Source organism: Lontra canadensis, unplaced genomic scaffold (genome assembly GCF_010015895.1).
Source record: "Lontra canadensis isolate GAN:19392208 unplaced genomic scaffold, GSC_riverotter_1.0 scaffold23, whole genome shotgun sequence".
In the NCBI taxonomy this organism is placed as follows: Eukaryota; Metazoa; Chordata; class Mammalia; order Carnivora; family Mustelidae; genus Lontra; species Lontra canadensis.
Window position 1 is genome coordinate 20,251,169 of NW_022631017.1, and position 25,041 is coordinate 20,276,209.

Here is a 25,041-nt window from a genome sequence, read left to right on the forward strand (position 1 = left end):
TGAATCACAGGCGCTAGTGATTCAACTTCACGTCCAGCCCCTCTCCCCTCCCCAGAAGTCTGGAGGTGGGGCCAAAATTTCCAATCTCCTAATCAAGGCTTGGTGTTTCTGGTGACCAGTTCCTGTCCTGAGGCTGCCTTAACTGCAACAACAAGAGTCATTTATTAACACACAAAAGATATTCTTATCACTCAGGAGATTGGAAGTGTTTTAGGAGCTGGATGCCAGACCAGGGAGGGACAAAGACCAGGCATTTATTTTTTATTACAACAAAGGGGTTCTTTTGGTTGGTTAAGAGCAAACTAGTACCCTTCAGAGATGACCACCCTTGAGGCTTTTTGAAAAGCCCAACCAAGGCTGCCATGTGGTTGGAAGGTCATGCCCCAGAGACTGGCCCTCAGAAATATGAAAGCAAGGCCAAGGTTTTTCTTTAAAAATCTGTTTTTGGTGTGCCTTTACATATGAATGAATAACCTTAGAGTTCGACAGCAATTTTACAAGGGAAAAAAATCGAAGTAGATTTTACTAGTCTTCTACCCCCTGAATCCTATTTATTTATTTATTTATTTTTTTAAATGATTTTATTTATTTATTTGAGAGAGAGAGTTAGAGAGCATGAGAGGAGAGAGAGATCAGCGGGAGAAGCAGACTCCCCGCCGAGCAGGGAGTCCGATGTGGGACTCGATCCCAGGACTCCAGGATCATGACCTGAGCCGAAGGCAGTTGCTTAACCAACTGAGCCACCCAGGCGCCCCTGAATCCTATTTTTGAGCAATGTCATTTCCCAAGGATATGGATGGTATGTATCAAGTACAAAAAATACTCATAAGAAATTGAATGGACATATTGGATGTGAGCCAACTAAATTGAGAGCATCTGCCAAAATAATTTTTCAGATTTTATACCTGATAATACATTATTCTTTCTGAAAATACCTATAATGACAGGAAGAGTTATGAGGCCACTTCTAATTTATAGCATTGAAATAACATTATCATAAAAGAGGAAGCATATGTGTGTGTCTAAAATTATTCAAAGGCGGTTAAAATTATTAGAATATATTTTAAAAGTTGGAAGGAGGCAGAGAAGTTGAGTTAGAGCATATTCTAATCTTATGCCACTCATACTTGTTTTCCTTAGCAGGACATTTCTCCTAATCACAAATGTTATGTTTCACTCATGAGGCTTTTAGGAGAGTATTAACTTACATACTAAACTGGTTATTTCTGGACTGTATTTTTTAGCTTTTATTTTCCTCCATGTTTCTATAATTTAAGCAGTTAGGAGGGAATCAATTAAAAATCAGAGAATAAAATCACTTTATTTCTGCTGGGAAAATTTCAAGTAGCTCTGCTTTAGTTAGTTGCTTGTTTTGCTGGAATAGCTTCAAGAAATTAAATTTTTTGTTTTTCCAGAAGAAACTTGTCTTTGAAATGTATTGCTGCTATGCTGAAATATGTATGTCATTGAAATAGATCCCGGTGGTGTCACTGGGGAGTTCAAGCATGTGATTGGTTTTGAATTAAAAAAATTTTTTTTTTAATTGTCATTAAAAATGATTTCTGGCACAGTAAGGAGCTCCAATAAAAGGAAAATATTTGGAAGACTTTTTCAGCTTTGTAGGTGATTATAAACACTGAAAGACTGATTTCAGTGATGATTGAAGTGATCAAATATGAAAACAAGATTTAAACCTTTGGAAATCCAGCTTGTTAAAATTTTCCTTCCAATATCCCCATCTCCAAGAGGCTGAAAGTCCCCGAACATAAAATGAAAGCTTACGTCTGTAATATTTCCACTGCATCTTGAGACTTCAGGATCATTTTAAGTAGACATTTGGGTTTTGCTTTAGAAATAACATATTTACTACCACTCACTGCAAACAGTGAACTTTTCTGAGACCTAGTAATGATTTGAATATGGGATATAATGTTGAGTTTATAATTATTTATATCACACATGCTAATATAGCCAGTGTGGTAGACTGAATAACTACCACCAAAGATAACCAGATTGTGATGCCAGAATTTGTGATGTTACCTTATATAGCAAAAGAGACCTTGAAGATATGACTAAATTAAGGATCTTGACATGGGGGGATTATCCTGGATTATCTGGGTGGGCTTCAAAATATGATCTAGGTGTCCACTACGAAGGAGGTGGAGAGAGGTTTGACTACGGAGAAGGATGCAGGGAGACACTCAAGCCAGAGACGGTGCTGCTGGTTTCTGAGCTGGAGGAAGGGGCCACAAGGAATGCAGCCCTGCAGCTGATTTTGGACTTCTGACCACCAGAGCTGTCTGAGAATAATTGTGTGTTATTTTAAGCCCCAAGTTTGTAGTAGTTTTTTACAGTAGACATAGGGAACTAATAAAGCCCCTTAGTTTAACTGTATTAAGTTAAATAAACCACATGCAATACGTGGTAAAGCAAAAGAAATTTAACAGTTTATACTTTGTCGCGTCTTCACATTTCTACGTGCAGGTTTTGGGTAAGTTCTGTGTTACTGTGTTTATCAGTTTATCCTTGATGGAAAAGCAGTAAAATTCCCAAAAGGTAAATACCGTAGTTACAGGACTTTGCTGATTCCTCTTGGCACAAGGCGCTTCTCTTATCACCTGGAGCAAGTTCCCTTTTCTGCTTCCCTTCCTCGGTTTATAGCTGAGTTCTTTATTACCGTGTCAGTGCCTTTGATTTCCCTGTAACTTTTTCAGGCTGTGACTCAGCATCCTGACTTTTTAGAAAAAGGAACCAGACTCCCACACGGGCAATCTATATATGCAACAAAAGCCTGTCCTGTTTCATAAACACAAGGCAAACATTCTACACAGTAAACATTCATTTCATGGCAGTGCCATTGTCAGCCCGGTACTGAGGAAGGGCACATAAGGTTCTCTGAATGTCCCTTAAGAACCCACGCCAGGTCTCTTCTGAAATTGTGACACTTTTGCATCCATTCCCGGCACCTGCCCTTTGATTAGCAAAGTCCCCTATGAGCTACTGATCCCATCACTGTTTTCATAGAAATCCTAAAAAGGGGAACTCCGGTATTTTGTCCTTGATTGGCATTCCATTTAGCAATCTGTATTAGAATGCATTTATTTTTTGAGACCAGGGAAAATTCCATTATGTGTTTGTGTGCTCACCTGTGTGTCTATATCGCTAGTTATTGAACTCAAAGCTGGAGGATCTCTTTTTCTAACTGAATCGGTGTTTCTGAACCGGAGTATTTCCATTCTGACTGATTCATTTTCTTTGGCAGGGGGTGGGGGAAAATCACATTGTCAAAATTAGACAAAGTGAGGAAGAGAATGTGGATCTCAGAGGTTGGCCCTAGAATCAGGTACATTTATAGACTTTTCTAGGGATTATTCCTAAGCTTTTTGGTTTTATTTGATTATAATTCTAAGAGGAATTTTCATTAAGTGAGTGTTTTTGTTTTTAACTGTCTTCCCCCTCTGGCATGAAGTTAAGATGTTATTTGGCACATATCATATAGTTGGGGATTCGCAGTGGAAACTGAAAACTGACCTTCCTTTTGTGAAAACACAAAATGAAATATTAGAAGGGATAGTCTGCTAAAAATAATAAATAGCTTGTACTGGTGACTAAATTCATAGAGAGTTAAATTAATATTTATGTATAGCAAGAAAAATAATGTGAGCACGTGATAACATCTAGAATTTATCAAATACCTTCTTTGATGTGTTACAGTGCTTTAGATGTTAACTTATTTTCTTGGATCCTGAGAAATCCCCAAGTGATGGCAATAGCTTCAGCACAACAAACGAGTAACTTCTGGTTATTGAGCCCTTGCTGTGGGCCAAGCGCAGGTTGTGTTCAGTAGTCATTGTATGCTTTCTCTGTGCTGGTTAGTTTAGTCATCACAAAAAAGCATCTGAGGCCATTCTGTCCCTTTGAAGCCAAGGAACCTGAGTATAGATTTAGTAACTCACCCAAGGATGCACACCAAGAAGGAACAAATGAGGCTTCAAATACAAATGATTCTGGCCCATAGGCTCAGCTCATTTTGTGATGACACTCCCATTTCCCTGAGTCTGGAAATGGCAAGAGTCCGGTCCCGGCAACCAGGAGAAAACAGCTTAGCCTCTGAGAGCAGTGCAATGACGAGGTTGCAGTGGAACAGCCAAGAGCAAGACCCATGAGGTAGTCCCCACTGAGGGCAATAGCCCAGCTGTGTGTGGTAACGGAGAGAGAGGGGCTGTGTTGCAGGATTTACCCGTGATAGCTGGACTCAGGAGAAAGAATAAACCACAAGCAGATTTGGCCAAATGTTGCCGTAGCTGCGGATATTTAATTTTACAAATTAATTAGCCTGATAATTACAGAAGCAATATATGATTGTTGTACCAAAAATACCAAATTATTTAAATGTGAAGTAAAAGTTGCCCCCCCCTTCCTCTGTTGACAATTTTCTCATACCCTTATATCTAAACGCATGTACGTTATATATCGAAATGGGATAGTTGCTGGTTTGAAAGGGTTTTGCTTTGTTTTTTGTTCTCTTTCACAAAAACAGGGTCAAACTGCAATACTGTTCTATAATTTTTTTCATGAAAGACTATTACATCTATATCTTTTATGTGAGTACTCCTATTTCTCTACAGAGGCAATTTTGAGGAAAAATATTTGTATTAAAGAAGACTGCAGATAACTCTTGAACAACACGAGTTTGAGTGGTGCATTCACTTATACCCGAAATTTTTTCAATAAACACAGCACAGTACTGTGAATGAATGCATTTTCTCTTCCTTATGATTTTCTTAATAACATTGGCTTTTCTCTAGCTTACTTTGTTGCCAGGATACAGTGTATAATACATATAACATAGAAAATATGTTAATTGAATGTTGATGTGACCAGTAAGGCTTCCAGTCAACAGTAGGCTATTAGTAGTTAGGTTTTGGGGGAGTCAAGAGTTACATGTGGATTTTTGGCTATATGTGGATTTTTTCACCCCTGCCCTGAGTCATTCAGGAGTTAGCTGTATTGTAGAGGGGTGGGCAAAATGGGTGAAAGTGGTCAAAAGGTACAGACTTTCAGTCATAAATAAATCCTGGGGATGTAATGTATGGCATGGTGACTGTAGGTAATACTATTATATTGCATATTTGAAAGTTATTAAGAGATCTTAAAAGTTCTTATCACGAGAAAAAATTTTGTCACTGTAGTGACTGATGTTAACTAGACTTGTTTTGACAATCATTCCACAGTATATTCTAATAGCCAACCATGATGTTGTTCACCTGAAATTAAGATAATGTTTATGTTCATTATATCTTGAAAAAAAAGATGCAGGGCAGTTCCATACAGTTTTCTCTGTCAGAACTTGGACCTGACTTGCTTGTATACTTCCAGTAATGGGGATGCTACTTTATGGAGCAGTCAGTTCTGTTATTGGATTGCTCAGTTAGAATGTATACATACATACATACATACATACGTGTGCGTGTGTGTGTGTGTGTGTGTGTGTATTATATATATTTAAAGATTTTGTTTATTTATTTGAGAGGGACAGAGAGCATGGGCAGGAGGAGGGCCAGAGGGAGAGAGAGAAGCAGGTTCCCCACTGAGCAGGGAGCCCCGTACAGGGCTTGATCCCAGGACCCTGGACACAGGACCTGAGCCAAAGGCAGATAGATGCTTAACTGACTGAGCCACTCAGGCACCTCTAGAAAGTTATATTGAACTAACCTTTATTACTCTGTGGCTTCCTCTCCTTCATTAATATATTCTCTGGAGTTCCACAGACCAAATCTCATTCCCTCTTCACCTGTAACTGAATGAAATAGGACAAGAAGGGGTATCCTTAAGGAAGATGAAAAAAACAACACAAAACTGAAAACAAAAAATAAACAAGTAAAAAGAAGATGGTATTTTTCTCATGCTTGATCCATTCTGACATTTTCTACTTTTCTTCATGGAGCTGTTTGCTTCAAATCATAGAGCAGTGCTTTTTTTGCCTTTTTTTTTAATAGCTTTTGTATGTCAGTGGTTCATGTACAGTGGTTCATGCATCAGTGATTCTAAGTTGGCCTCTGGACTTTCCCAGGGATGGAAGCTGCAGTGAAAGGAAAATGTACTCAGATGTGTGGGAGCACAGGGAAGTGCAGAGTCTGGGGAAGGTTTAGTTTGGATTTAAAAGATTTTTATTTTTTTAACTTCAAAACTGCTTCAGCACATTTCTCATCCAGCTAAGTGTAAACTGTAGGAGCCAGACCAAAGCTTGAAAATCCTGTCATCAGCCTCTTGCTTTGGTTTTACCTTCGAAGTGCTGGAGGGTTCATTGTGCTTTCGAAGCAGATCCCAGTTTACACAGAGAGCTACGCCTAGAGCTGAAATCTTTCCTTCCTGCCAGCGTGTTCTCCATCGAAGCCCACAAGATTGCCAGTTATGTCTCCCCCAGATAATTCATAGAATTTCCAAAGTCCAGTGAATTTTATTTTAAATCAAGACACATATGTATCTGTAGAACACTTGTAGGCATGGACCTGGGAGTCCCTGAGGCTTCTGGCTCACACCTAGTTTTGTGAATTCCTGCACACTTGACTGTGCCCTGTGGATGTAGAAACATTGGGGTTCAGTGCCAAGGGCCAAGAAAAAATCCTTGAGATGTCTTTGGTGCAAAATAGTGGTTTTATTAAAGCATGGGGACAGCTCCCATGGGCAGAAGGAGCTGCACTGAGGTTGTGAGGAGTGACTCATTATATAAGATTTTCTGTCCTGTAGAGTGGGGAGGGGGATGTTAGGGCTCCTGGAACTTGAGCCTCTAGGCTTTTAGAAATTGTCTTTTTTTTTTTTTTTGCTTGTAAATCATTAAGACAGTTGCAAACTGATGGAGACTCCTGTCCTGCCTGCCCGTGATCTCTATCAGTTAACCATTTGTTTTTCCCTTTCCTTTGTTCTAGAGCAGCTAGGAGTGCCTGAGGAATGTCACATGTATCCCACCTGGGGGAGGGGTGCAGGGTGTTAGCTTTGTTCTTTGCGTTTAGCTTGCTTTTTGCTCCCTCATCATTTACCCCCCCCCCCCAACAGTCTTGATCCTTAAAATCTTTAAGGTTGTTGAAGGTGGAGGGTCTCACTCTCTGTAGCTTCTTTCTGCTGAGTAGGGGTGTAGAGATATCCCTACCTATGGGTCAGTATTAGCCAGGGAACATATAGTGGAGTTGCAAAAGGGGGAGGCAGTTGAATCCAACTTAGTAAAGAAGTACCTCAGTACATCTTTAGGAATCTTTGGGAATCATCTGTGGACATGAAGTCGTTGGAGATGGAGTCTTAGCACCAAGCAGAGAGACACTGAAAAAGGCAACATACTAGTGTTATGCCCCAGTAATGGGTCCGTGATTAAAGGAGCGAGACTGATACAAAGCGAAGGTCAAGCAAAGCTTTATTTCGTGCCAAGCATCAAGAATCTAACCGAACATTCCGGGACGCACCTCTTACAAGAGAGGGCAACCCTTCTCTGTTTCACAGACTAGCTTTTAAGGGCAAAGGCCATGCGGTCGGGCCTGGCCACGCAGAGGTGGCCAATGAGATTGTAACACACACAGGAAACTCCACAGTGATGGTAAGTGACCAATTGAGTTACAATTTACCCTCGTAGACATTTGAACCAGCCTATTACACCTTGATTGGGATTGGCACCCAAAAGGCTCCCAAAGGGCGGGGCCCATACTCCTTGGTAACCAGGGAGACAGTATGCATCCCCCCCACTGATGGGATGTCTCCACCTGGCCTGACCCCCTTTGTATCTGGGCTTTGTTACCTGAAGCTGGTTTCCAGGACTTGTCTCCAAGTAAATCCCCTGGGGGAAGGGGAGCAGGGACGGTTTCTAAATAGGTCCTTACATTAGGATTAATATGGCTATAAGAATGAGAAGTCCAACAAGGAGACCCTTAGTAGTTGACTGTAGTCGTCCCCCAGACTCAGGAACTTAATCCCTGAAAGGGAGAGAAGGATTTCGTGGAGCCTCAATTTGGGTATTCAGATTTTTCAATAGCCCTGTGCCGTGTTTGGGACAATCTAGAATGCATACACAGCATTGGATTTTTATAATGGCCCATGTACTGCCTTGTGCTGCTGCTAAAACGTCTAATCCCGTTCTATCTTGTAGAACTGTTTTATGATTGAGTTTTTTCAATGTTTCATAGAGAAATGCTATTTTGAGTGTTATTTAGGGCTTTGTGTACTTATTAAGAGCGGCCGCGTGCCAAATGACATCTCTAGTCCTAAAGAGGGAACAAAGTTGGATGCTGGGTGGTCGTACGAATAAGACACAGAACATGCCCACTGTTGTTTTCAATTTGGAGGGTTGGCTGTGTTGGTAATAGCTTTAAAAATATGTGCTTTCATCCATGCAAAACCCGGAGTCCGGCGGCCTAGCCAGCCTGGGAGAGCCAAGGCCACACATTAGAGCTGCCTAGCCATTGGGTCCTGTTAGAAGTCAGCCCTCTAATTATAGGCCTCCTCCAGCTGCAGTCTGGGTATCAGGGGCTGTTTGGTTTTGTAGAGCCTCCTTTCCAGAGGACTGTGGATACCAGGCCAAATGTAGATAGTAATTGATTTTTAAGGCCCGAGCTATTTGCTGAGCTATATGTGCAATAAAAGATGGTTTGTTGTCACTTTGTAGGGCCCGAGGAAGTCCAAATCGAGGAACAGTTTCTCTTAGCAAAGTTTTTGTCACCTCAGCGGCCTTTTTACCCAAATGAGTAGCCCAGTATAAGCACCTGTATTACCTTCCATTGGTTATTTTTAGGTGTAAGATTTTTTTCCTTTATTATTAACAAGCCAGTCCTATGCATTTTTGAAAATCCTCATTCCTGGGCCAAGTGAATTTTTCGTCTGATGACACTGGAGTTATGGACTTCATTGGAGTTAATATTTACTGATTTTATGCTGCCTGCTTGGCTGCACAGTTTGCAAATTGTTTCCTTTAGATTCTGAGGTCATACACCTTTGAGGTGGATTACAGCTCCCTCCGTAGGCAGGCGTCCAGCCTCAAGAAGAGTCAGAATTTCAGGCCCATATTTGATTGGGGAGTTATGGCTTAATAATCCCTTTCCTTCCTAATTGCTCCATGGGCATACAGGACTAGGAAGGCATATTTGGAGGCAGTATAGGTATTAATTTTGAAGCCCTTTGCCAATTGTAAAGCACAAGTGGACACTATTAACACTCTTTTTGGACACAGATATTTGCTGGGAGGCCCTTGGCCTCTACAATCTTGAGACTGACTGACTGTGGCATACCTATCTGTTCTTGTCCCCGTTTTCCATGAAACTAGTGCCATCAGTAAACCAGCTGCTGTCTGCATTTCTATAGGGGAATCTCTCAAGTCTGGTCAAGTCTAGACAAGATCACTAATCTCTAAGCAGTTACATTTTAATGTGGAAGTACCATGATCAGGTCCAGGCCAGAGTAGCTGGGTTTAAAGTTTTACGGGTTTTAAGTATTATTTCAGGTGTATCTGTAAGCATAGTCTGGTATTTAATAAGTCAGCCTCCCATTATCCATTGGTGGCCTTTGGTCTCTGAGACGCTCTGGACCTGACATGGGGACACAGGGACTGTCCCGTAGTAAGGTCTGAGGTGGTGTCTACCAGGAATACTCTTACATGCTCCGCTAAAGCCTCTGTTTGGAGTTTTACATTAATAGAGGTAGTTCCTGGGACAAATATGATTAAGGAGTAAAACCATCAAGAAACCCTCTTTATTTGGGGTCTAGCCTTAATATTCCTAATTACAAGGAATCACTGGCAAGTGGGAGAATACTTGTCTCAGGAGATAAGGGCATCCCCAAGTGCATCATCCAGTCCAGTCATAAGGAAAGTGGGGTCATCCTTTCTCTCCACAAGCCCATTGTTAACCCCAAGGAGTGGGATATGCTCTGGCTTTTAAGAAGTGATTTGGTCATCCCAGACACACAGAATTGGTCAAGGTGATAGCTGAAGTCCTGGACCTAGGGTACCTCACGGCCTTTGTCCTGTTTCCTACAGAGAAGATCTAACTGGTGGATGGTACTGAGGCCATGCAGTGCTATAGGAGATCAGTCCTTTCTTAAATTTTGCAATCTGAATTATTTCTAGTGGGTTAAAAGGCATTCCAAGGGAGAATCCTTGGGAACTGAAGAAGAGAGAAGATCCCATGCTCCTAGGAAAGTAGAGAAGGTCCATTACCAAGAACCCTGCCCCTCCCCCTCTGACTCCTGGGTGGCATCCCATGCAGAATGTCCAAGGTTCCTGGTGTCAGAAAACCCAACATGTCCCTTAAACAAAATCACTATGATCAGTGCCCTGCCATTAAAGACCCTGGAGGAGGGAATCGTATCCCCTGTCCCTGCTTCCCCATTGCATTCTAGACTGCAAAATGGGGGCCAACAAGTGGACTGAGATACTGTGTCTTGTCTTGAAGACAATGCCACGAAGGCCTTGCCTTATCTTGCCTTGCCTTATCTTGCCTTGCCTTGAAGTCTGTGCCTTATTTTGCTTTGCCTTCAACAACCTACTGTTTTTAACTTTTGGAAAACACTAGAAAATTTTACAAGGAGAAATTACCAAATTTTGTAATTTAAGCAGTTAGTAGGGAACATTGATGGAAAACAGTCAAGATAGAAATTCATGATGGTGTGAGTGACCTTCCAACACATGTAATTCCTTAGAGCTGAGTTCCCTAGGAAATGGCCCCCTGTTGGTTTTTTTTTTTTTTAAGATTTTCTTTATTTATTTGACAGAGATCACAAGTAGGCAGAGAGGCAGGCAGAGAGAGAGGAGGAAACAGGCTCCCTGCTGAGCAAAGAGCCCAATGCGGGGCTCCATCCCAGGACTCTGGGATCATGACCTGAGCAGAATGCAGAGGCTTTAACCCACTGAGCCACCCAGGCGCCCCGCTCCCCCACCCCATTGGGTTTTAGTTCAGTCAGGTGCTGGTTTTGTCTGGCTTTGGGGGGTGTCTGTGGCTCATGGCTGGACTAGAGATGTGGAAGAGATCACATTAGACCAATGAGGAGGAAACCTTACATGGGAGTCTCAAGACTGGTGGCTGTCCTGGTGGACTTAGGTGGCAGTCCCTTGCCCAAGACAGACAGCTTTGTATAGGAACAGGAATAGAGAGAGGGCATCAGGTTTCTGGGTCTTACTACCATTCTGGCCAGGGGACTAACTTCCGGCCAGAAGTCAGACTGTCTCCTCCCTATAGAGCCACGGGCTAGTGGATTGCATGCAGCCTGAGCAATGGACATGAAAGTGTTCCAGTAAGACTGTACTCCTTGTAAAGCCCCTCAAATGAAAGTAAAGGAAGAGAAGAGAAAGGATTTACCACTTTGCACCGTGGCTCAGAGTCCAGATGAGAAGATTGAGACCTGTGTTCAGATGCCAAATGATATGGAAATGTTGGGATCGGGAGCCCAGGGCCAAGAAAGAATTCTTGAGATGTTTTTGGTGCAAAAAGGTGGTTTTGTTAAAGCATGGGAACAGCACAGATGGGCAGAAGGAGCTGCACTGGGGTTGTGAGGATAGCTGATTGATTATATAAGATTTTCTATCTTGTAGAGAGAAGAGGGTGATGTTAGGGCTTCTGGAACTTGAGCCTCTAGACTTCTAGAAATTGCTTTTTTTTTTTTTTTTTTTTGCTTGTAAATCATAAAGACAGTTGCAAACTGAACAGTTGCAAACTGACGGAGACTCCTGTCCTGCCTGCCTGTGATCTCTCTCAGTTAACCATTTGTTTTTCCCTTTTCCTTGACTAGAGAAGCTAGGAGTGCCTAAGGAATGTCAAATGTATCCCACCTGTGGGGAGGGGAGTTGGGGGAGGTGTTAACTTATGATTTGTGCTCAGCTTGCCTTTTGCTCTCTCAAAAGGCCCAACATGCCTGGACTTTGGAAAAAGGCCCTAATTTTTCTCAGCCTTCCTTATCTGTAATAGGAAGAGAAGATTGCCTACCATGCTGGGCTTTTGTGAAGGAGGGATAGTATTTGTAGAATACACAGCATGGTATCTGGTTCATTAGTCAACTCAACAGTAGTTTCTGTTAGAAGAAAGCTCTTTCAAACTTCTCATAATAATCTTTTTTTTTTTAAGATTTTATTTATTTATTAGAGAGAGATAGCAAGAGAGAGCACGAGCAAGGGGCGGGGGGAGAGAGATAGGCAGGCTCCCCACAAAGCAAGGAGTCTGATGCAGAGCTCAATCCCAGGACCCTGGGATCATGACCTGAGCTGAAGGCAGATGTTTAAACTACTGAGCCACCCAGGAGCCCCACACAATAATCTTTTTAATTTTAATTTTTATTTATTTATTTATTTATTTATTTATTTTTAAATATTTTATTTATTTATTTGACAGAGATCACAAGCAGGCAGAGAGGGAGGAAGGGAAGCAGGCCCCCCGCCAAGCAGAGAGCCCGACACGGGGCTCGATCCCAGGACCCTGGGACCATGACCAAGCGGAAGGCAGAGGCTTCAACCCATGAGCCACCCAGGCGCCCCTCAATAATCAAGAGCAAAACTTGATTTTTAAAATTTGGCAATAGGTGTTAAATTATTATGGTAGGGAAGAGACTTCAAAGACCAATAACTTTAGGGGCGCCTGGGTGGCTCAGTGGGTTAAGCCTCTGCCTCCAGCTCAGGTCATGATCTCAGGGTCCTGGGCGAGTCCTGCATCGGGCTCTCTGCTTGGCAGGGAGCCTGCTTTCTCCTCTCTCTCTCTGCCTGCCTATCTGCCTACTTGTGATCTCTCTTTGTCAAATAAATAAATAAAATCTTAAAAAAAAAAAAAGACCAATAACTTTAAAAAATATTTTTCTGACTAGCTAATATTTATATGTGGTGTAAAATTCAAAAGGCACAAAAGAGAACACAATGAAAAGTCAGTTTTCTTATTCTGTCTTTCCCCCTTGCCACTAACTTTTGCCAGAAACTCACTTTACCATTTTTTCATGTGTCCCCTTGTAGATATAGTCTATGCATTAACTACATAAGTTGAAGTAGTCAGTGGTTTCTATCTTCACCCTTCCCTCTAGTCTCTTGCTAATAGGGCTAACTATTGAATCAGTAGCTCAGAGAAGTGTTCTCTATGTTTGTCACCCACTATGGTGCCCCCTAGCCCATAAGCCTTTAAGCTCTTGAAACGTGGCTCTTGCAATTGAAGAACTGAATTTTAAACTTCTATTTCATTTTAATTCAATTTCATAACCGCTAGTGGCTGGCTAGCTGTGATCATATTGGGCAATGCTGTGCTAGATATTTATGTCTGCGCACTTAGTATGTACAGAAACACATGGACCTCAAATTGTGGAATTAGGGAAAGAGTCCTCTAGAACTACTAATTTAGTATTAATTAAAGAAGTCTGTAGTTCAATACATTTTAGATTATATGTGGCAAGTATATTTTCTTTTTAAGTTAAGTATCTAATTAAGAAGATGTTTCTTTTTGACACATGCTCCTAATTAAGAAGATGGTGAAATGTCACGTTTTTAGGAGAGCCCTGGCTACGAGCGCAGATCTCAACCACGTCAGAACAGAGCCCTGGTTATCCCCTCATTCATTTGTTCGTGCATTCCAGAAATCCTTCCTGAGTACCTCATGTGTACCGTATGGCATTTTAATAAAACCTAGACAAATCCCTGCCCTCAAGGAGCTCTCACTCCAGTGCTCACAGCGTTTCTGTGCTGCATTGCCTTGGATGTCGGAAGCAGCAAGAGACCTCTGCAGAGACAAAGCAAGGAACTTGCTCAAGGCCCTGGCTCTGATTGTTGCCAGTGAACTTTGTTTCCTTTAGGAAAGGAAAAAGCTTCAGAGGAAAACAGTTTTCATTCAGCCACTAAGAATGTTTTCTTTAGCAGAATCACCTTGTTTTTTTCCTTCAAGTCTGCTAACTCTGGGTTGGGTGCTATTTTTAATTTTAAAATTTCAATTAAAAAAAGCCAAGAGATTCCAGAATCAGTCCTTTAACACTCCTTTATGGTAGGGAAGGGACAAATAAGCAGCTCCGAATCCTGACTGCCAGCCACTCTGCCTCCTTCTTCCGCGCTTTGGGAAGGTCTGTGATTTCCCCAACCTTCTGGCTTTCCTGGTCTCTCTCCCAAACCGTGACTACTTCTTAGTGTTAGCATTTCATTTGATATAAGTTCTATGCTTTTTACCTTTCTGCATTCTCAATATTTTTTAATATGAACACGTATGAATTTCATAATAAAATAAAGAATAATTATCTTGTAAAAAATAGTCCAGAGAAATGATGAAAACCTGAAATGATTGACTGGGTGCAGCAGATATCAAGAAGAGAAGGTGAATTTGAGAGGGAAGGATTTAGGAAACAGAACCGTTAGGGCTTGGTTAGAGTAGTGGGAGGAGATTGAATAATAAAACTGATTGAGGAAACAGAACTGAAAGGGTCCATAGACAAAAGGACAAGACTGATACAAAGCGAAGGTCAAGCAAAGCTTTATTTCGCGCCAAGCCTCGAGAATCAAACTGACCGGCCAGGGCCGTCTCTTGCAAAGAGGCGACGACTCCCAGTCTCACAGACTAACTTTTATAGAGTAAAGGCCATGTGGTTGAGCCTGGCCACACATAGGTGGCCAGTTGAATTACATTCTACTGCATGACAGTCATCTTAGTCAGCCTATGACCTTGGCTAGAATTGGCGCCTCTGTCTGGTGCCCAAAAGGTGGGGGCTCACACTCCCTGGCGGGTAATACGTGCGCTTTTACTTGATTGGACGTCTACACCTGGCCGGACACGTCCTTGAATCTGGACTCTGTTATCAGGGGCTATTTGGCCGTATTTCACCAATTCTGTTTCTAAGCGCTTTCCTCTTGGGAGAAGGGGCAGGTTCAATCTGAGTTTACTGCATAAACAACAAAACGGCTCGCTCTGGCTAAGTCGGCCCTTACAAGAACCAGTAAAGCTTGGTTAGAGTAGTGAGAGGAGATTGAATAATAAAACCTGTTTTAGGGGCACCTGGGTGGCTCAGTGGGTTAACCCTCTGCCTTTGGCTCAGGTCATGATCCCAGGGTCTTGGGATCAAGCCCTGCACCGGGCTCTCTGCTCAGCAGAGTCTGCTTTCCATACCCCTCTCTGCCTGCCTCTCTGCCTACTTGTGATTTCTGGCTGTCAAATAAATAGATAAAATCTTTAAAAAAACAAAACTAAACAAGAAACTTGTTTAACTTGTTTTATGTAATTATGATTTCTTTTAAAGAAAGATAAATGCAGCATAACAAAATAAAGGGGGTTTTTGGACTCGTATTCTCAGCTATCAAATATAAATATTTGATATAAATATAAAATATAAAATATAAATATATTTATATTCATATAAATATATTTGATATAAATATAAAATATAAAATATAAATATAAAAATAACAAATCATATTCAGCAGTTTTTATATTTGATATAAATATAAAATATAAATATAAAAATAACAAATCATGTTCAGCAGTTTTCATCTGCTGAACATGATTTGCTCAGTATTTTTTTGGTCCACAATATAAATGTACATTTGGGGTCATTAAAAAAAACTTGGTTTATTTTCTTGTGTAACCTTTTTTTTTCAGTTTACCTTAATTTGGTGATAACAAAACCCTTTTCCGAGAATGTCTTACCATGATAGATACTGACTTGCAGAAAAACAGAGAAGGCTTAAATGAGAACGTTTGAAGAGCAATAAATATACACATACATCAGATGACAGTTATTCCTTCTTAGGCAAGACCTTAAAAATGTATTCTCTGCTTTAAAGCAAGGATTTTACAGTGGGCTTCCCAAACTCACATCATAAGATCAGAATGTTTTGGTCATGTTGATAAACTCCAGAGCAACAAATTCTCATGAGTACTCTAGTCAAATCAAAAGATGTAGCTGATTGTAAAATTAGTGAAGTATTACATTGGATTCTGTTTTCTGTTAAACAAGTTTGGTATTGCTATTTTCTAGCCTTTTTTTGGGGGGCGGGGAACAACTACTTTTGGCTGTGAGTATTGAGAGTAATGGTCTGTGCAGAACAGGGTCAAATGAATGAAACAATGTATCCCATTTTGTTATTTCCATGTGTGAAAATCAGTCTTTAATGAGATGTCCCCAGACGGTGCTACTGTTCATCAAAACATGTGCCCTAGATCTCAGTGAGTTTAATTATCACGGGGACTGTGAAATGAGGACATTTAAATCAAATTAAAGTCGAAAAATCCAGAAGTGGAAGAAGCAGTATATTTCAGGCTGCATAGAATTATTTTTTGACTCCTCTTTTCTCTCTTCCTAGAAGGAACAATTTTTGAAAGTGGGCAATAAGGTTCATCTCAAGCATGTTTTTGAGAAGATCAGACCAGCCATAGCCAGCTTTTTGGACACAGGGGTCAGCTCTTTGATAGACCTCCCTAAGTGAAGTGCTGGTTTCTGTATATTTCTAGGTTACTGCATACTAATTTCAGCGTCACATAGTAATCTTGATCAAGAGAGAATTGTTTTATTAAAAACCTTAACCGACTCAACATGGAGCCACCCACTCTTACCAGAAATAATGAATAATAATAATAATAATAAATAGTTTAAAATCTGAGGTTAGAAAATAAAAACATATCTGTTGAATAGAAGTCCTTTTTATGAATCCCCGGTTTGGTTTGGTTTGGTTTTTAATGAGTAAGCATAAAAAGATAGCTAAACTGAGAGATGGGGAGTGTATTCATCTGTGGTTTGTGTCTAACTGTCCTTTCTCCTAGGTCATATACTTGTTTATTAGCTAATGAAAATCTAAGAGCTTGGCTGCTAAGTGTTCAATGAATGATAGCTTAATTGAAATATTTTGTTAGAATATGACACCTTATTTCCAAAGCTGAATGTGTTGTGTGTCCTTAGCACTCATGTCATTATATGATTTTTGTCATATGAGGGGATATTTTATTATTTCTGTTTCTGTTCGTGTTACATGTTGACATAGATTATCTCAATTGATGTTAGTAAAAGACCCTGTTGAATAAGGGTCTCTTTTTTAAACAAGGGACCTGTCCAAATTGTTAAATGGGTTTATGCAATGTCACAAAGCAAACAATTTAGTCCCTTTATTATCCTAGAGGTATCTCATTTTTCTTCCAGAACATTTCCTTATCCTTGCCCAACATCGAATTGTGTAGATAGATGCTCAAGAGAGCAAAGGAACTAGACACATACGTGTAAGAGACCACGTGTAAACAGAAAGGGAACAAGCCCAAAGAGTCCTAATTTAAAATAATTATGTAGGAGCAGACTGTCACATATGCTAGAGGCCAAGACCCTGGTTCTTTACGTTCTGGTAAGGTGAAGGCATTCTTCAGAAGGGCTGGTAAGTACAGAGTGACATATCAATTAGAGTGAGACATCAATTGGAAAATATTTTGAGTTATTGGATTTCAGCAAAGTATAGTAAACTTCATCTCTTTGACTTAGGATTAAAAACATGAGATATGTTAACTAATTTATCAGTCAGCTGGTACATTAGTGATCATAATGATCACTTCATATAGTGTCATTATGGCATTTTGTCTCAGAGGTTACAGCTCTTCCTTCAGGACTACTGTGATACGTATAAAGGAAAAGAATTGCTCAGACCTGAACCAGCTTGCCAGACCTTTATATAACTCAGTGTGTGAATCAGTTATAAAGGATTTATTTTTACAAATGTGTTTGCCCATTGAAAACTGGAAACTCTCTCTCTCTCTCTCTCTGTTTTTTTTTGTTTTGTTTTTTTGTTTGTTTTTTGATGTAACACTGCAAACGTGGCAGCCATATATTTTGATTAAGAGAATGTTCAACACTGAATAGTCTGTAGAAGAATCTAGTCTTTCCTCGGGCCCAGAGGATTTTTTCCTGATAATTTTCTGAGACGTTAAGTATTGAGGATATAAAGTGGAGGAAATGCTACTGGTCTCCATGTAAGAATTTTTAAGTGATTAGAAAAGAAAAAATTAGCAGGAAAATGTGATTGACAGTAATATAAAGAAAGTGTGTTCCGTATCAGTTAATCAGTTTCTGAAAGCCCAAAAGCATGAAACTAATGTAATTCCTCCTAGAAAAGCATTTCTCCAATGTTTTTCCTTTTTTTTTCCTCCTCCTTCCTAGATTGAAAAAGAAAAAACAAGCCAAACAAAATGCAGAGACAGCCTCAGCCATTGCTACGAGGACCCATACTGGAAAAGAGGATGCTAAAGCAGTCATTTTAGAACAAGACAAGGCCAGCATTGCTGTAGAAGAGGAATATATTACTGATGAAAAAAAAAAGAGAAAAAATAATCAGTTAAAGGAGATCAGGCGTACAGAACTAAAGAGATATTATAGTACTGGTGAGTATTGGTGGCAATGCTGCAGTATTTTCGTTTTAAAAATCTATTATAGAGGCGCCTCAGTCCGTCAAGTGTGCGACTCTTGATTTTGGCTGAGGTCATGATCTCAGGGTTGTGAGATCAAGTCCACATTGGGCTGTGTAGGGCGTGGAGACTGCTTAAGGTTCTCTCTCTCCCACTCCTTTTTCCCCCGCCTCCCTTCTCTCTCTAAGAAAAATCCCCAAAACAAAAACAACCAGTAATTCTTAAAAGACTGTTAATTTATAACTGCTCATCATTATAATAATAACAGCAGCTTATTGAGAGCTATTATATACCACGTACCCTTGTTTTACATACATAGTCTTGTATAAAGTGAAAAGAGGGACATAATTCGGTGTGTCTCCTTAGACTTTGTTTTTCCAGGATCTAGCACCTAGTGTGTGCTAATAAATATCTATCCAGTCACCTTCCCTGTATGAGAAGTATTTTTCTTGATGTATATAGACTTTTCCGTAAATATGTTGCTAGAAATGTCTGAACTGTTTGCCATCAGCTGGGCAATAGAAAATGGCAGAGACAAGTCCTAACATCCATTGATTAAAAAAAAAAATACCACGACTTGGGAGTTTTAGTTAAGGGATTTTTTTTTTTTTTAAAGGAATCTTTAGACCCAGTGTGGGACTCTCAACCCCGAGATTAGGAGTCACATGCTCCACTAACTGAGCCAGCCAGGCACCCCTAGTTAAGGGAAATTTTGAAATAAGTGTGCAAAATTATAGTTTCTCAGAATATTCCCTGTTCTGGAAACCATATTAACAGAAGTGGCATAGCTAGCATGGTGAGGTGATAGTCCTGCTTTTCAGGGATCCATGTCACACCAACTGCTCCTATCACATGCAGGGCTGGGGTGTGTGCAGAGGAGAGTGCAAGGAACAGGAAGTGGGAGTCAGACCTTGCTGTGGCACGCTGGGTACTGTGTACTGAGATTGCTAGGCGAAGAGACAAGACAGGGTCTCTGAGAACAGACTGCAGGACAGTATGTGATATGGGTTCTTGTAGCAGATTCTCCTGGGGGCCCCACATTTGGTCTCACTTAATGCCAGCCAGAGTTCCTGGAAGACAGATCTTGTCTCCATGTTTAATAGAACTTTCGAGCAGTGCTTATCAGAGATAAAATGGGCTGCCTCTGGGGGCCTAATCAGGGTGACTTTGCAGGCACTGCTCCAGCAGAAGGCAGGTGAGGTATCTGCTGTGGTGGGTGTGTGGTTTATAGGGGTCCATTTGGGGTTATATCATGTATGCATGATAATGTGATTATATCGTGTAGTACAGAGCTTAACTGTTGCTTTCAGTCTCAAGCCACTTAGTATTTTATAAAAAGCTGTAACTGTCACCTACTGAAAAAACTTCTGGGTGAGTGTTGTTAATAGACTTCCCTTAAAATTTAAAGTGTTGAGTATTAACCCTTCTTTCCAAAAAGAGGAAGAGGATTAAGGAAAATTGCATTTCTCATCTTCTTTTACATATGAGTTGTGCACATTGGAGATTTGGAAACGTGTGGTTTTGAAAAGTTGTGCAGCTTAAAATATTATCTTTTGTTCACCCTTATTGTAAATGCTATTGCTTGGTGAGTATTTTGAAGTGGAGACATTTGCTCTATAGGATTTCCTGGAAGACGCTGGTAGAATCCTGTTGACTGAGGTTTCTTTTAGTCGGGATGCTGTACTAACTGTAGATGCTGTGTTAGGATAGCTTTTTCACGTGCAGCCCTCTGTTGCATGTGTAATGCTTTGAAACCGAAACAACATCCTTTACTCTGGCCTTTACCTATCCAAGTCTCACTTGACTTCAAAATCAGCTCAGTCATCATTTCTTACAGGAAGCCCTCCCTGCCCGTGGCTAGCTTAGGCTCTCCTTCCATGTTGTCATTACGGATTTATTTATCTGCTTTCCTGTTTATGGGCTGTCATCACATGGACCCTGTATCATTAGCTTGGTGTAGTATTTGAGTTGCGGGTGTTCTTTAAATGTGCATCAAGGGCATGAATTAATACATAGGTGAATAAATACTGTTTCAGTAAGCTTGAGTTTCATGAAAATTCTGGAGGGATATAGGTCAGAATTAGTCTGATTTCCTTTGGTCATGGTAAGTAGAGATGCCATCATAGCTTTTCATCTCTCAAGAATGGTGATGATAATTGGTTTGGACCCCTGTGGGCAGGCTTGCTTGATCTGACCTGGTGTAGTCCCCCAAGAGTCCCATCCTGGGTGTTGTTCCATACCACTAGGTGGGGCAGTAGGCCTCAAATCAAGAATAATCCCATTCTAGTGCTTTTGGTGGCTCTAGTCTGAGAAGAGACACTAAAATGGGAGGTTCTCATCAGCCACGTTAAGGATTTGGACTTTCCTGGAGTCCGTGGGGCGCTGTTGGGGGAATTGCATTAACTCTGTGTTTTACGATGATAAATCTGAGGACACTGGGTAGAAATCAGCTTGAAGTCAGGTAATGCTGGTTGGAGACTGGGGAAGAAGAGAATGGTACCCGACGAAGAGATTTTGCTCATAGAATCAGCAGTATTTGGTGACCATTCTAGGGTGTGAGGACAAAAGGAACAGAGTTAAGAATTGATAAACTGGAAAACTCAAGAAGGAAAAAAGAGTTCAATGTGTTTGTGTTTGGAGATGTTTTTGAGGTACCAAGTGGATTTGTCTAAAGGGACCCACATTTTAGTTGAGAGGCCTAGAAATTGCTACTTTAAGGTATGACATAAATCCACACATATAAGAGAAGAAACAGGGACCTGTACAGAGTCAAAAACAAAAAGTTAATGGATGACAAATGATAATGAATATAGAAAAACAGACTAGAAGAACCTGTGACAATATGTTGATAACTATTTTCTCAGAGTACAGAAATTGCAAGGGAGTTTTGTTTTCTTCATTTTTTTTACATATTAAATATTTACCGTTATTTTTAATGTTAATCAAAAAATACAGAAAAATGAATAACAGAGTAAACCCAAGGGGGTTGCAAAAAGAACATTTAACAAATGTGAAGTTCCATAATCAATAAGGGAGGAACATAGTAACTTTCTGTGGGTATCTCTTTCCCCATCACCAACATCTACCTAATCTAAGGAACAAAATAACATTTTTACTTGTTGAATTAGATTTATCTGTACCTCATGTAAGCCTCTGGTAGCAAATCATTGCTATCTCTTAAGATTTAGACGAACACAACGGTTAGATACCTATAAAAGTTGCTACAGAAAGATCGAATCACTGCACTTGCCCCATTGTAATAAAATGGTGCAGATGCTAAAAATGTTTTGTTTCTGAGAGAATGGAGAGGGAGAATGGAAGTGAAGTAATTACAAGGAGGCAGATGGCATCAGATAAATCTAGATCCAACACCTAATGTAGCACCTGGCACACAGTAAACATCTCCAGACTTCCCCCCCACCCACAAAAATTTCTAGAATATGTGAAGGCAACTCTTCCATGCTTGCCCTGTTACTGATAGATAGGAATCTTTCTAAACTTGTGTTTATTTATGTGAACTCTTAAGGAATTGTTTGGTAATAGTGCATCTCAGTATATTTTTTAAAATTAGCTATTAAGTTAAAATTAAATTGACAGAGTTATGTTGGAATGTGTACATATGTATCTTTTGTCTCATCAATATTACAGTGTCCAAATATATTTAACAGCATGAATTATATAAAAAATTCTTTCATAGTAAAGGAATAAATTATTCCTTAATTTAGAATAACACACATCCTTTTGTCGAAGTGGAGATGGGAAAGGGAATTTTACAAAATGGGTAATGTCTCATAGGAAAGTTCTTTAACTGAAACACAGGTGTGCAGGTACAAGATTTGAAAAAGATGGAGAAATTTTATAAACAAGGGAGGCAAGCCTAAATTGGAATAAAATATATTATTATGATTTTGTAGTGTTTTAGCATAAAAGATTAATACTAAAAATCCTGATAGTGAAGTAGACATTTTAAGAGAATTGGGAGGTTATTTTCTCAAACAGAAAACACTTAAGTAAGAGTGTAGCCAGTTTTGTGATTATCACAATCAAAGATTTATTTAGAGAGAAAACCTCTGTAGGATAAAGAATGAATTTAGCTTTCAATAATGAATCTGTAATGTCTCTATTAATCATTTCAAATCATGGCTTTTCCTCCTAAATTCAAAAGAAAATTAATAAAATAATAAATGAAGTTCCCTACTTGTCCTTTTTAAATATTTTTGGGTTTTGCCACAACATGAAAGTTACCAGTTGATGAATTATTTTCCACCATGCAACCATGACACTTTTCCTTACATGGATTACTTTTTCATAGAGTTGTTTTAACCACACGTATGAAGGTTTCTTATCTGTCATTTCTCTTTTTCACTTAAGAAGTTCAGAAAGCCAAAGTTATGTTATTACCATAAATGAATTGTCAAACATAAAAGTAGGTCATACCACAACATAGAATCGCATTGCCTTCTCCTCACAGGTGATGGTCATTCTGTGCTTTAGAGCTCACAGAATCACATAATACAGGATTAAAATGGACTTTAATGTGGAAAGAGGATATCAAGAACCAAATTAATGTGTTTTTTTTTTTTTTTAAGTTTTACTTACTTATTTGAGAGAGAACACATGCCAGTGATGGGGGGTTGGGGAGAAGGGCAATGGAAAAGGAGAAAGAGAATCTTAAGCAGACTCGCCCCTGACCTCTGAGCTGAATGTGGGCTCAGTTCCATGACCCTGAGATTGTGACCTGAGCTGAAATGAAGAGTCAGGTGCTCAACTGACTGAGTCACCCCAAATTAATGTTTTTTAAATCAGGTAGAATATAGAGACTTGAGGGACTTGGGTATAAAATAAAGTGATATTATTAGGATGGAAATAATTGGACCTGTGCTTCTTGGGGCCATCGAGGAACTCCGATTAATGTTTAAGTGAAGTCATACTGTGAAAACCTAGGTGGTACACAAGACAGACCTGACAGGTACCCCCAGAAATCACAGGGTTAAGGAAGGAATGCAAGTGATAAGAGAGAAGATGACAGATATGGGAGGCATGAGTGATGGGTCTGAGAATCAAAGGTGTTCTTGGTGAAGAGATGTAGTAATTAAACACAGCATAAGAAGAATGCTTTCATACCTGACTTTGGAAATCAAAAGAGCTTACCATATTTGGGCAGAATGAGGGGGGAAGACTCAGCATGTAGAGAAGCTATGGCAAATGTTTATAGGTTATGGATAAATGGTAAAAACAATCTTTTTAAAAAGAATGTTAGGTACAGGGGCACCTGGGTGGCTCAGTCAGTTAAGTGTCTGCCTTCAGCTCAGGTCATGATCCCAGGGTCCCCGGGTCTGGCTCTCTGCTCAGTGGGGAGTCTGCTTCTCCCTCTGCCTCTTTTGCTTTCTCTCTCTCTCTGTCGAATAAATAAATAAAAACTTTTTAAAAATTTTAGGTACAAAAGAACAAAGAAGAGAGTCAGGCACAGACTTTACAGAGATGAACACCAAAAGAATGAAATCTTCAGAGTGGTGGAGTAAAAGTTGTTTCTCAAGGTCAAAGAAACAGGATATTCTCCCACATACTTAGTCTCAGGAAATATACCATTTATGTCATACCTTTCCTAAACAAAGTTACTGAGTGGGAGAGACATTTTTTCCCGAGACGCCCATCAAATTCTAATCCTCAAAAATGAAAAAGTTATTTTATGAAAGAATTGATGATAAGCATTGTAACTAATTAAACATAAAATTAAAAATACATAACCATTGCAAATATGGTTAAGAGCATAAATATTAAAATTTTTAAAAATTTAAAAAGCGTGAATACAAAAAGCTGTCCTCTTTTTTTAGCTGCGATAACATTGTCTAAGTTTAAGGTAGACTGCATGTTGACTTGATACATGTATATATTGAAAAATGATTACCACCATAGCTTTAGCTAACACCTCCATCAGGGCACATAATTACCATTTCTTTTTTGTAGTGAGAACATTTAAATCCACTTTTTAGCAACTTTCAGGTATTTAATACAGTATTATTAACTGTAATCACCATGCTGTACATTAGGTCCTCAAAACTTTCTCATCTTAGAACTGGAAGTTTGGACTCCCTTTTTTTTTTTTTTTTTTTTTAAGATTTATTTATTTATTTGACAGAGAGAGAAATCACAAGCAGGCAGAGCAGGCAGAGAGAGAGAGGAGGAAGCAGGCTCCCTGCTGATCAGAGAACCCGATGCACGGCTTGATCCCAGGACCCTGGGATCATGACCTGAGCCGAAGGCAGAGGCTTTAACCCACTGTGCCACCCAGGCGCCCCGAAGTTTGGCTCTTTAGCCAACATCTACCCATGTCCCCCATCCTCCAGCCCCTGGTAACCTGACAGTGATCAAGGGACATTCCTTCCTCTTCCTTTTCCAGTGCCAGCGCTCCCATTAAATGGAGTATATTGTAATGCATTCTTATCATTGTTGAAGCAAAAAGTACAGTCACTGAACCAAACAGCTGTGTTTTAAAACCTGTTGTCTTAGAGCTAGATCTGAATCTAGTCCTATTCTAATTGATCTGTTTAGTCCAAATATTGTTCCCTAATGAATCTGTCACATCACATTTGTATTGGGAAAAATCTCGGTGTACGAGAAATACCCAGATTGAATTTGGGCTGAAAGAAGGACAAGAGATCACACTAAATATTGTCAGTGA

General features: G+C 39.9%; 1 protein-coding gene across 8 annotated transcripts in view; it reads left to right on the forward strand.

Annotated features, from left to right (window-relative positions):
* NCOA7 (nuclear receptor coactivator 7) overlaps window positions 1-25,041 on the forward strand; it is a 156,525-nt gene that overhangs the window by 62,780 nt on the left and 68,704 nt on the right. For all 8 annotated transcript variants that reach the window (XR_004383244.1, XM_032862463.1, XM_032862466.1 and 5 more), the window contains exon 3: window positions 18,115-18,335. Coding sequence is in view for 7 of the 8 variants with exons in the window: in XM_032862463.1 (XP_032718354.1) it covers window positions 18,115-18,335 (221 nt within the window). In the remaining variant the exon portion in view is untranslated. The remainder of the gene's footprint in view (window positions 1-18,114; window positions 18,336-25,041) is intronic.